The sequence below is a fragment of the Gouania willdenowi genome, chromosome 12 (assembly GCF_900634775.1).
Source record: "Gouania willdenowi chromosome 12, fGouWil2.1, whole genome shotgun sequence".
Classification (NCBI taxonomy): domain Eukaryota; kingdom Metazoa; phylum Chordata; class Actinopteri; order Blenniiformes; family Gobiesocidae; genus Gouania; species Gouania willdenowi.
In genome coordinates this window covers 90,418-104,049 of record NC_041055.1, presented here as the reverse complement: position 1 = coordinate 104,049, position 13,632 = coordinate 90,418, and the positions used below count along the sequence as shown (strand labels likewise).

General features: G+C 42.3%; 1 protein-coding gene across 5 annotated transcripts; it reads right to left on the bottom strand.

Moving 5' to 3' along the window:
* Positions 1 to 35: 35 nt before the first annotated feature.
* Positions 36 to 13,632, bottom strand: LOC114473638 (N-lysine methyltransferase KMT5A-A-like). Of its 5 annotated transcripts, none has more exons than XM_028463399.1 (7): positions 13,375 to 13,632; positions 11,726 to 11,861; positions 11,481 to 11,676; positions 3,982 to 4,069; positions 3,865 to 3,924; positions 3,654 to 3,778; positions 36 to 734 (listed from the first exon to the last, which is right to left on the bottom strand). In XM_028463399.1, the coding sequence occupies exons 1-7, from the start codon at positions 13,381 to 13,383 to the stop codon at positions 524 to 526; spliced, it is 825 nt and encodes a 274-aa protein (XP_028319200.1). In that variant the 5' UTR covers positions 13,384 to 13,632; the 3' UTR covers positions 36 to 523. The 5 variants fall into 5 exon arrangements, with proteins under 5 accessions (XP_028319200.1, XP_028319197.1, XP_028319196.1 ...); XM_028463396.1 differs by having other exon boundaries at positions 3,588 to 3,778; positions 3,982 to 4,066; positions 13,375 to 13,626; XM_028463395.1 differs by having other exon boundaries at positions 3,588 to 3,778; positions 13,375 to 13,625.

The window sequence follows — 13,632 nt, the reverse complement described above, 5'->3', positions numbered from 1 at the left end:
AGTTTAAAATGTTAAAAAACAATTCTTTGAGCAGATTCCAGACATGATGAATCTTTTAATGCGTACAAAAGAGAATAAAATGCTAACAATGTTGATGTTATTAAACTGAGCCATGAATGCACACACACACACACACACACACACACACACACACACACACACACACACACACACACACACACACACACACACACACACACACACACACACACACACACACACACACACACACACACACACACACACACACACTTTTAAAAATACTTTGCATCAAAGTAATGTTTGTTTGATTGAAAAAAGGATGAATAAATAGAGGAAGTGGAGTAATGCGTTACTCTTTAAAAAAAGGTATAAAAGTGCAGAGCTGAGAGTGATGTCTGCATCAAGCTGCTCTAAAGATACAAAACGTACAAAAGAAATGTGCTGAAGCTCGTAGAAACCCAGAAATAAACCTAGAGCAGAGCTAAAGGAACACATTCTGTTTCTAAGGCATTATTGTACACGAGTCCATGGCTCCGCCCCATCAGTACTTGAGCCAGGGGTGGGCGTCGATGGAGGCCTTGCTGCGGTCGCCGTAGTCGTACAGAAGCTCCTCCCCCGTGTCGATGTCGCGGGACGCCACCAGGATGAGGTGAGGGATGCCGTTGATGTCGTGGAGTTTCGTTTGGCAGTTCCCGTTTTTACTGTGGTTGATCAGTCGACCCATTCGCCCCGATTCCCTGGTGGCGTCAACGCTGTGGGAGGAGCCACAGGACAGCTGTGAGGTCATGGGAGGAGCCACAGCACAAACAGTGAGGTGATGGGAGGAGCCACAGCACAAACACTGAGGTGATGGGAGGAGCCACAGGACAAACAGTGAGGTGATGGGAGGAGCCAAAGCACAAACAGTGAGGTGATGGGAGGAGCCAAAGCACAAACAGTGAGGTGATGGGAGGAGCCAAAGCACAAACAGTGAGGTGATGGGAGGAGCCAAAGCACAAACAGTGAGGTGATGGGAGGAGCCAAAGCACAAACAGTGAGGTGATGAGAGGCTTAGTGAGACAGTGAAACAAACGTTTACTAACATTTTCATCACAAACATGGATTCTTTCTGTCACAATAACTTCCTGGATTAAGCCTGGATCTTCTTTAAACTGCTCAATGAGGTAAATCACCATGGTAACTCCTGACCAATAAGCTGCCCATTGATAGTTGATCCTGATTGGATCATGGCGAGAGTTTGAATTAGCTACATTTCCCCGCTCACCTGCACATATGGCCAATCAAAGAAGGCCTTTACCTGACAGCAGGTGAGGTCATAAAGTCTGTGTGAAATACAAAAAATCTACTAACACATTATGTACAATACATCAAACATTAGGGGCGTAACCATTACTTTAACCACCATGTGATCCCTGTCATGATTGGTTAACTGTTACTTCCTGCTTCCTTTAGACAGTGATGCAGCTGGGGAGCTTTAGACACACCCCCCTGCACACATCCGTCTGTAGTAAAATAAATAATAAAACTGATCAAACAGATGAATAGATCACCTTCACTAATTAATGCAGTGTTTTACAATCGTTTTCTGTTAATCAAAATCACCATCAGCCCTTCATTAAATATGAAAACTGACTCGTAAAAATAATATACATGCAATCACATAATGAAGTTCTTCTTTGATGCTCAATGTTTAGCACGGCCCTCCTCGTAAGTTGCTCTCCATGTTTGTGAATGGTCCAATGCTGCAAACTCCGCCCCTATTATTTATTTATGCATTTATTTTTTTACTTGTCTGCACATGCTGCAATTAATGTATTTTATTGCATAATTGTAGCCCAAAGCACCAAGATGCCGAGGATCCAGCGCACCCCACCAAAGACCCCAACCGCCAACCCAAAGGCCCCCCACCAACATCCAATCCATCCAACCAAGAGCACCCCTCGGGGACCAAGAACCCACCGAGGGGGAGCCTCCCGGAGGCCCCCTCCCCACTCCAACCCATGAACCGGCCACAGTCCAGCAAGACCACACAGCCCCAGATGGCGCAAGGACAACAGCCCAGGCCCCGCTGCCCACCGGACAGCGCAAGCCACAAGGCAATGCCCCCCACCAGAGCGCGAGCGACCAGCAGCCACCACTGCGGGAAGGAGGTACTCCAACAGCACACACCCGGTGTGGAACAGCAGCCCCAGGCAAGGGCGCCCCGGACCCACCCCCGGTCCGCAGATAGCAGGACAGATCTACCAGGCGGCCGACAGCGACCGCAACCACCGGAACAGCTAGCGCCGCCCCCTAGCAAACAGCATTATCTCGAAGCGCCAAGCAACCCGGCCCCAATCCCCCTACAGACGCCAGCAAGCCCACCCCCCAGACCGGGCGGCCTGCACTCAGCCCCTTTTTATGATAAACAGCTTGGTAGTAGGGGTGGACGATATGGAAAATAATTCATGTCACAATTTTTTCTCTGTAAACTCACGATCATTATTTTATCATTAAGATCATTAGACTATTTTCAAGTTATTTACCAGCAAAACAAACCAATTCACCTAATTAAAATCATCACTCTTAAGTACTTTTCAAACATGTTTAAAAATATATGTAAGAAATGTATCAAACTGGTTCAAGTACAATTAACACCAAACACAAAGAATGACATTTTAGTCAGTCTTTTTACTTCAAACGTCTCTCAGTGCTTCAAAACTCAAAACTGATGGAGTTTAACAGGACAGACGAGCATCTGCACCGAGCTTCTAAGGCAGCCGCTAACACAGGATGTAGCTACTCGCACTGTGTCTGTGCACTGAAAGAGAGGAGGAGCGGAGCTTTGAGCTCTGATTAATTATTGTATCTGTAGTGCTGACATGAGCCTGACTAGTAAACAGTGTGATTTGACAGATATAAAAACCTTTGAATGTGCTGTGTATGTATGGGTCACAGACATATGACACAGAAGACACCGCGATAGATGAAATGTGCTCTATAGACAGTTCTACCATCTCTGTGAGTTGGCAGATCGTTGTCAAGTTTTAATCCTTCATGATCTAATATCGTCAGATCGCACACTCTTACTTGGTAGTAAAGCAGCTATGGCCAGCTAACAGGTTTTAATTTATATCTATAGTTTACTTACAATTCTACGAAATACTTCCTAATTTTGATTTCATCTGATTTCTTTTCAAAAACCTGGCTTTCTTTGAGATATATTTCAAGTAAATCAGTCGTCAGAAGCACAAACCAAACCAAACACATGGTCAGTGTTTGTGTTCCTCAAATATTGTGTAAATGTATTTAGAACCAAATTAAACACTGAATAAAAGTTAGCGTAGCGTATCCATCCTACGGTAAATAAATGTTAGCATAGCATGGCTTATCCATCCTATGGTAAATTATGTTAGCATAGCATGGCATAGCCATCCTACAGTAAATAAATGTTAGCATAGTGTATCCATCCTATGGTAAATTATTTTAACATAGCTTGGTGCATCCATCCTACGGTAAATAAATGTTAGCATAGCGTGACATATCCATCAAACGGTAAATACAGGCTAGCATAGCGTGGCATACCCAACCTATGGTAAATAAATGTTAGCGTGGCGTAGCCGTACCAGTAGGTCTTGCAGAGGTACTGGAAGTAGTACATGTAGCAGCCAGTAGCAGGGTTCTGAGCATACTCTGCCTCTCGTTCCTTAGCGTCCGTGATCTGCAGCAGATCCCCGTGATACTCCACCACGTAGTCGCCTTTCTGGAAACAACGGGTGGCGAACACGGCTCGACCCTTTCCTTCAATCAGCTGCACCTGTGATGGAGAAAGAGGAGGCGGAGATGAGACATCAGTGGAAGATGAAACGAAGCGTGATGTGAAGCTGCTACACGTGAACCTACCTCCATCCCTTCCTCTATCCCGTTAGTGATCAGATCATCCAGAAGCTTCTTCTGTTCACCCTGAGAAACACATCAGCTCATCAATCACCATTTAAACCTCTGATCACATGACCTCACCTTCAGCTCGCTCTTGCTCTTCCTTGAGCTTCGTCTGATTGGATAGAAGTCTGTTACTTTTCTGTTCTGAGAGTTCTTCACTCCACTGCTGAAAAGAAAACATATATTATTATTAATAACAATAATAATAATACCTTGAAAAGCACTCGGAGAGCACAGACCTCCGCTAAGCAGCTCGAGCTCAGCTAACACGCTCCGGTCACGGTTACAAGGTTAACAGGATTACTATGACTACCCATCAATGTGACATCAACAAAAAGTTCCACAATATGGATGGGAAAATTAATGGAATGTACTGTATATATTTTCTTTTGGTAGCCAGATCACCACCTGTTCCTTGTCCCATTTATCAATGTTCCTAAAAATTTCATCTAAAACCGTTCATAACTTTTCAAGTTCTATTTAATAATATTTCATGAGATGTCTCGCAATGGGATACACAATCCCTGTAGCCAAGCCCTGATTGGCTGGTAAAGAACGGTTCATCCGCCAGTGACACTCACCCTCTATAAGAAGGAGGGCAGATGTGCAGTTCCTCATTCAAACACTTCTTCTCTCTTTCATGCACATCTCGCGTTCTTAGCTAAACTGTCCACAGGCAGTTTCCTTGGGGTTTTTCAGTCGCCGGGCACTAGTAAGTATAAACGCGTTGTGTGGACCACAACAGGTCGAGAAGCAACCAGCGCTTACCTTGCTCTGCTCAGTAAGTGCTGCTCCTTCACAGGTAAGTAAAATTCAGAGCCCCAGCTCTGGCTGTCGGCTCTCTCCAACGCTGTTGCTTCGGCACACGGTCCTCAAGCAGCTCTCGCACTCCGGTGCTCTGCACCAACAGGTCCAGAGCTCCCAGACATCACCACTTGGCGCCTCCGGTCTCGTGTGTGCCGTCCTTCACTGCCGCAAGGCGTGAAAAACCCAAGCCTCAGCTCCGGCTGACTGCTCCTTCCAACATTGCCGCTATGGCATGCACGTTGGCCTCAGCGGCCTCTCACTCCGGTACGACCGCGGTGACAGCCCCGCTGCTGAGTTCACGGACCCTAGCACATCTGCTGCTGTCCCAGACCACGGCCCTCAACGCCTTCTGGGCTCCTGCGCACGTCAGTCTCCCTCGGATGGTCGAGAGAGGACATGTTTCACAGGAAGTTTGACTCACGCCCCCCTATTCACGTCCACAAGCACGCATCCACACACATGTTCAAATAAAGATGATGTTTACATTGCCCAAGTCCCCCGGCCAAAGGCCAGGGGCGCAGCATGAGAAAGCACAATCCTGTACTATAAATAGCTTGGTAAGGGTACTTGTTGTCTCCACTCGGCGGGAGGCCTTGGCCTTCTGCAGGTTGGATGCTGTGGAGCTCCCATTACCACACTGTCCCGGAAACTAGCAGTACTGCACGCTCGTTCCTGGGGTGCCGCTGTGACAGGGTCGGCTCCTCTGCTGTTGGGGAGGCTGCCGCCAACAGAGGGCTTCACCGCATTCCTGTTGGACCCTCTGGTAGTGTGCAATCCGTCGCCTCAGGAGGGCACAGTTACACCACAAATGGTTTCTCCGGCCACTGGCAGCCTGCCGCCGGGCGAGGGCGCCACCGTACCATTGCCTCCCAGGTTGAAGACTGAAGAGGGAGAAATGGTCAGTGATCGCAGCTCCACCATGGGTGCTGGTTGCGACAATAGAGGGGTTACAGGCTGCAGTTTGCGGCTGTCATTCCCCGTTTTGCCGGTGTAATACACACTCAGACCCTGGGAGACCCGGCCCATGTATTACAGGAGGAGATCGGCTCGCGGCTGAGCAGAGGACCAGACTCGATCGTTCCACAAGCACTGTCCCAGAGCAGTTTTTACTCCAGGTATTTTCTGGTCCCCAAACAAGGAGGGACTGGCATTCGCCCTATCCTGGATCTAATGGCTTTGAACAGTTTTTTTCAGGAAATATAAGTTCATAAGTTCATATAAGTTCTTACGCCTGGTGCATCAGGGAGATTGGTTCACGTCTGTCGACCTGAATTCTGATATATCCCCCTCACAGAAAGTACCTGAGATTTGCTTTCCGGGGAATACGTTATGAATATTGTGAGCTCTCCTTCGACCTCTCACTGAACCCGAGAGCACCCGTCAGCGCAACGGGTGGAGACGTTTAGGGCATGCCTCACGCTGTTTCGACCAGGCAAATCTGTTCAGTTCAGATTATGTCTCCGGTTACTCGGATTGATGGCTTTGGCCATCCACGTCATCCACCTCGTCACATAAATTATTTGGAAATGTCAGCGGTGTTCCTCTCGCTGATCCACTTCCTCCCATCTCTCAGGGAACATTATGTCCTGGTGGAGACTGTCAGTACCACGATGGTGGAGTATATTAACCGCCAAGGTGGTTTACACTCCCGTCGGCTACTGCTGCTAGGACGCAGGCTGATTCTGTGAAGTTGCGATCATCTCCTTTCTTTTAGAGCGATGCACGTTCCCGGAGTCCAGAACGTAGGCGCGGACCTGCTGTCTAGGGGCGCGCCGGTGTATGGGGAATGGAGGCTACAACCACTGGTGGTGCAACAGTTGTGGGCCCGTTACGGATGGGCCAAGGTGGATCTGTTCGCCACGGAAACAAACACGCAGCGTGCATTGTTTTTCTCCCTGCATGGCACGGATGTTCCCCTCAGTGTAGACGCACGTCTAGCCGCACACACTGCTTTACGCGTTTCCCGTTAGCCCTAATACCCCCCACTCTGTCCAGAGTGAGGAAGCAGGATCATGCTCTCATGGTGGCCCCTCACTGGCCAGCCATGCACTGGCTGGCAGAGATTTACCAGCTCCCGCTGCGCAATGATCTGCTGTCACAGATGGGAGGAACGATCTTCAACCACACCCAGAGTGACTGGGACTGTGGGCTTGGCCCCTGAATGCCCTCACAGTGTGTGGTCTCCAGCTTACAGGGCGCCCGGGCCTCTTCCACTAGATTTCTGTATGAATGCAAGTGGGGGTTCTTTATCATAAATATGAGTGAGACGTCTTTCATATTGCTCATGAAACCGAGGTTATGTAAAAAAAAAAAAAAACCTACAGTGTTTCAAGGGTTGGTTTCTCCTGGGGTGTCACACCCCTTTTCAGGGCCCGGGGGGAGTGATCTTATCATCCCTGCAGGGCCTGATTGACAAGCGCGTAGCCTGTTCCACTGTGAAAGTGTATTTAGCGGCAATCACAGCGTGTCATGTGGGCTTTAGGGATTAAACGGTGAGTCAGCTCCTGCTGATCGGCCGTTTTTTGTGAAGGGAGCACACAAGCTCCGTCATGCGCTCAGCTCTTCCCTGGTGATGTGAAGAGGATTTTGGTGCTCAACCCGGCCTTTGTGCAGACGGTGGTCGACTCTTCATCTCCCTTTGACCTGTTGGCCTTCCTGCCTCGCAGGATGAGCAGCGGTATAATTTTTCATGTTCAGTCTGCGCGATACACATGTACATGAACATTTAGGAGGCCTCAGGAGGAGCTATCAGCTCTTTGTCTCCTGTCACCTGCACGCACAACACCTGTCACCTGCACGCACACTCGATTTGATGTAGTGCCACGTCCTGGGCCTTGTTCAGGGGAGTGTCTGTTCGCCCCTGACGTTTGTCCGGGTTTACATGCTGGACTGTTTGCTGTCCTGATGTATAACAGACTCTGCCTTATGGGCTGTTTTTTTTTTCTCGCTCGATAAGCATGTTTGCACTACGGGAGCTCCCATATCCCATAGTGAGACATCTCACAAAATATTATGAAATAGAACTTTAGGTTACTTTTGTAGCCCCAGTTCTATGAGAGATGTCTCACCAGACAACCCTTCTTGCTCAAACAAGTGAGTAGAAGTTCTTATTTTGAATGAGGAACTGCACATCTGCCCTCCCTCTTATACAGTAGTCCCTCGCTATATCGCGGTTCACCTTTCGCGGCCTCTGTGTTTTGCGGATTTTTTTTTACAGTGCAATTTTGGATGCATTTTTTTTTACAGCGCATTGTGTTCTGCATCCTGATTGGCTAATGCTGCGTTTACCCACCAGCAACACATCCAACTCGGTTTCACTGCCTGCTGAAGTGAGGAGCTGTGCTCCTTTTTCTCCTCTCATAAACATAAACCACCAGTGAAAAAATCCGGTGTGATTAGCTCTAATGCTATGCCAGCTTAGTGCTAGAGAGAGAACTTTTACCTGCTATTGCCATCTCCTCACTGATTCTCCTCCACACCTAATCCATCCTAACCCGGTCCTGGTTATAAAGGGCGTGTCCTACAGCTTCTACTCCATGGTTGAATGGGTGAACAGACCGGTGTACGTGTTGATGTGACGTCATCGTCAACAAAGACTCAGAATGCATTTGGCATCAATATCTGATCACTAGCAGTGTGACTCTGAAGTGTTGTATGTTTGAAAACAGGTTTATGTTTTAAAATCTATAAAGGTTTGAACTTTGAAAGTGTTTCAACAAGAGAGAAATGTTAATTCATGTCTGAGAAAAGTGTATAAAGTGTTTACAGCCTTAAAACATGTATAATAGTAAAAAATAAAGCTAACTACTTCGCTGATTTTGCCTATTGCGGGTTATTTTTAGAACGTAACCCCACAATATACGCGGGACTACTGTAGAGGGTGGGAGTGTCCCTGGCAGATGGACAGTTCTTTTCCAGCCAATCAGCGCTTGGCGGATTGAAAAAAGTGCTTCTGAGGGCTATAGGGAGTGTGTATCCAATAGTGAGACATCTCACTCATATTACTCATGGAACAGGGGTTACTAAAGTAACCTATAGTTGCTAACACACTGACAGACAGAAAGACAAACGGAGGATAAAACAGAACCGCTTCGTGATTGGTGGAGGTTATATCATTGTTATTATTGTCCTTCAACACATTCAAAAAACACAAACTGTGTATTTTTATCATTTTCTTTTGTGCACATTCTATTCCTTGTGCATTTTTCCGACATTTTGTACGTTTTTGTTGTATTTTCATTGTTTTGAGTCATTTTGTGTATTTTTATAGTATCTTTTTCAGTTATTTTTGTGCAAATGTATTGTCCATGTGTATTTTTCTGTCATTTTGTGTGTTTATTTTGTCATTTGTGTTTTTTGAGTCATTTCATATATATTTCTCCCATAACATGTTTATTGATGTTGTGGAGACATTGTGTATTTTTGTTGTTGTTCAGTATAAAGCTTGATTTAAAAAAAAAAAATAGATCATGACAATAAAATGAGAATGAAAGAGAAATGAGAACGTGTGTGTGTGTGTGTGTGTGTAGAGTGTATGTGTGGAATGTCTATCTTTTATCATTGGTCCAGACTAATAAAGGTTATATTATCTTTTATCATTGGTCCAGACTAATAAAGGTTATATTATTATCTTTTATCATTGGTCCAGACTAATAAAGGTTATATTATTATCTTTTATCATTGGTCCAGACTAATAAAGGTTATATTATTATCTTTTATCATTGGTCCAGACTAATAAAGGTTATATTTATCTTTTATCATTGGTCCAGACTAATAAAGGTTATATTATTATCTTTTATCATTGGTCCAGACTAATAAAGGTTATATTATTATCTTTATCATGGTCCAGACTAATAAAGGTTATATTTATCTTTATCATTGGTCCAGACTAATAAAGGTTATATTATATCTTTTATCATGGTCCAGACTAATAAAGGTTATATTATTATCTTTATCATTGGTCCAGACTAATAAAGGTTATATATTTATCTTTTATCATTGGTCCAGACTAATAAAGGTTATATTATTATCTTTTATCATTGGTCCAGACTAATAAAGGTTATATTATTATCTTTTATCATTGGTCCAGACTAATAAAGGTTATATAATTATCTTTTATCATTGGTCCAGACTAATAAAGGTTATATTTATCTTTTATCATTGGTCCAGACTAATAAAGGTTATATTATTATCTTTTATCATTGGTCCAGACTAATAAAGGTTATATATTTATCTTTTATCATTGGTCCAGACTAATAAAGGTTATATTTATCTTTTATCATTGGTCCAGACTAATAAAGGTTATATATTTATCTTTTATCATTGGTCCAGACTAATAAAGGTTATATATTTATCTTTTATCATTGGTCCAGACTAATAAAGGTTATATTATCTTTTATCATTGGTCCAGACTAATAAAGGTTATATTATTATCTTTTATCATTGGTCCAGACTAATAAAGGTTATATTATTATCTTTTATCATTGGTCCAGACTAATAAAGGTTATATTATTATCTTTTATCATTGGTCCAGACTAATAAAGGTTATATATTTATCTTTTATCATTGGTCCAGACTAATAAAGGTTATATTATTATCTTTTATCATTGGTCCAGACTAATAAAGGTTATATATTTATCTTTTATCATTGGTCCAGACTAATAAAGGTTATATATTTATCTTTTATCATTGGTCCAGACTAATAAAGGTTATATTATTATCTTTTATCATTGGTCCAGACTAATAAAGGTTATATTATCTTTATCATTGGTCCAGATTAATAAAGGTTATATTATTATCTTTTATCATTGGTCCAGACTAATAAAGGTTATATTATCTTTTATCATTGGTCCAGACTAATAAGGTTATATTATTATCTTTTATCATTGGTCCAGACTAATAAAGGTTATATTATTATCTTTTATCATTGGTCCAGACTAATAAAGGTTATATTATTATCTTTTATCATTGGTCCAGACTAATAAAGGTTATATTATTATCTTTTATCATTGGTCCAGACTAATAAAGGTTATATTATTATCTTTTATCATTGGTCCAGACTAATAAAGGTTATATTTATCTTTTATCATTGGTCCAGACTAATAAAGGTTATATTATTATCTTTTATCATTGGTCCAGACTAATAAAGGTTATATTATTATCTTTTATCATTGGTCCAGACTAATAAAGGTTATATTTATCTTTTATCATTGGTCCAGACTAATAAAGGTTATATTATATCTTTTATCATTGGTCCAGACTAATAAAGGTTATATTATTATCTTTTATCATTGGTCCAGACTAATAAAGGTTATATTATTATCTTTTATCATTGGTCCAGACTAATAAAGGTTATATTTATCTTTTATCATTGGTCCAGACTAATAAAGGTTATATTATTATCTTTTATCATTGGTCCAGACTATTAAAGGTTATATTATTATCTTTTATCATTGGTCCAGACTAATAAAGGTTATATATTTATCTTTTATCATTGGTCCAGACTATATAAAGGTTATATTATTATCTTTTATCATTGGTCCAGACTAATAAAGGTTATATTATTATCTTTTATCATTGGTCCAGACTAATAAAGGTTATATTATTATCTTTTATCATTGGTCCAGACTAATAAAGGTTATATTATCTTTTATCATTGGTCCAGACTAATAAAGGTTATATTATCTTTTATCATTGGTCCAGACTAATAAAGGTTATATATTTATCTTTTATCATTGGTCCAGACTAATAAAATGTTGATGGATGCTTACACCCTGCGTGCAGACTTCTTTCCCATAACCCTGGCTCGTGCTCCTCTCCTCTGCAGGTTGCCGTTGCCGTTGCTGCTGTGTAGAGGAGCACACGGGGAGCCGTTACTGAGCAGCAGCGAGGACGGTGAGCGCTGGACGTCCATCACCTCAGGCTTCACAGCACCGTTGGACATCCTCCCTGAGGAGATAAAACAGGCTGGAGTCACCATGAGTGCTTCACTGTAGTGAGGGTTGATGGCTTGTACCCTCGCTCTGCAATAGGCACACGGGCGAGTGGCGGTCGTCCTGTGTCAGCCTGAGGGTCGTCTTCTCATCGTGGAGCAAAGACAGAGATTTGGGGCAGCTGAGGACGGTGACCGAGGCGCACTGACAGACCACTTCCTGTAAGCAAAGAGGGGCGGAACCTGAATAAATAATGCTCACAATGAGAATGTAACGAAGCATAGAAAAATACAACTTTTCATGATTGGAGGAAACCACATTTCTACTCAGTGATGACTGTGTGAACTAAAGAGGAAATGGTCAAATAGGCCCTAAAACTTCCACATTAACAGAATCCACTAATAAAAACACAATCCACTGTTGAACGCGGAAAATGACAGAATGTGGTTAAAACGTTGTCATCGTGAGGCAAAGAACGTTTGTTATGGAGTAATGTATCATCTCATTGGTTCAGTCAGAATAATCCATGTCAGTTCAATTTATATCTACCGTTTAATTGTAGCTTATTCATTATTTTAAATTACATTTTTATTTTTGACATACGTTTTTGTTTAATTATTACATTTTCTGAAAGAAAAAAAATAGAATTTAAAAAAAAAAGTGAAACAGAATAATAATAATAATAATAATAATAATAATAAAAAGATTTCATAGGGCCCTAGTTAAAGTTTAGCTTTTAAATTAGACTGATTTAAATGGATAAAGAATAACTGGATGGAAAGTATTAATCTTAAAACCACTTGCAGGTTCTTCTTTTAGTTTCTGACTCCTTTAGTTTCCTTTTCTTTAAAATTGTCAGAATGGCATCAAGATTTGATCAATAATCAGAAAAAACCTGCTTTGTGCTGATGGTTCTGTCAGTTTTATACTACAGATGAGACAGACGGGGCAATACTTTAAAAAAAATACTTCACATGATGTCCTTTCTTTGCACAAAAACAACTATGTTCATGTTTTTGTTAAAAATAAAGAAACAACATTAGTGAGTGTCAGCCCTCCCTAGGGAAGGAGGAGCTAAACTTAATTAGGAAAGTTGTTTATGAGCAAAAAATGAAAAAAAAAAAAAAAAAAGAGAGAGAGAGAGAGAGAGCAGTGTTACACCTGAACAAGCGGAAGGGAAAAATACATTTATATAATCAGTTAAAAAGTTGTGTTAAATTGTATCAAACAGACACAAAATAAACAGTCAATAAATATAATCACGTGACAGTGTGAGGCTGGTCATTATTGTTGACATTAATGCTGTAATAATAGTTGTTTACTTTGTTGTGATTGTTGTGGGAGGAGCTTCAGGAGAATTGGACTGATCCACCTCCACCCCATTAAAGACCAGCAGTCCCTTTAAACTGTTCCTGGACCTTTAAACCAGTAGATTCTCCGCAGTAATAGAAGTGTTCACCGTGTCTGTGACTAAACACTGAAAACAAGCTGAGTGGGCTCCGTCTATCACATGGACAGCTAGTGATTCTCATTGAATCAAGACAAGCTAACGTTAGCAGACGAAATAAAGGCTCCCATTGATGTATCTGTAGCTTTATCTTTCACATGTTTCAACACACAGATGATATAATAAACATTATGAAGCAGTTTTAATGTGATAAATGTTTTTAAAGGCTAATTCACATATATCTGTTTGGTTAAAGCCTTGGTCTGAACCAAAGGACTAACTTACCCCGTTCATGTCCGACGTGTAGTCCCGACTCTTCCCCGGTTAACGTGGACACAAACCCGGCTAAAGGTTCACCTGGAGCCCGGTCCGTCAGACAGACTCCTGCCAACACCACAGCCAGCTTCAGCGCTCAATGTGTCCCGTCAGAGCCGCTAGAAACGACCGTGAGCTGAACCGTAGCAGTCCCACAGCCGCACTCCGCCATCTTTGTTACGGCTTCATATAAAGACAAGAAACGGGAAACTACGCCGTCTACCAGCG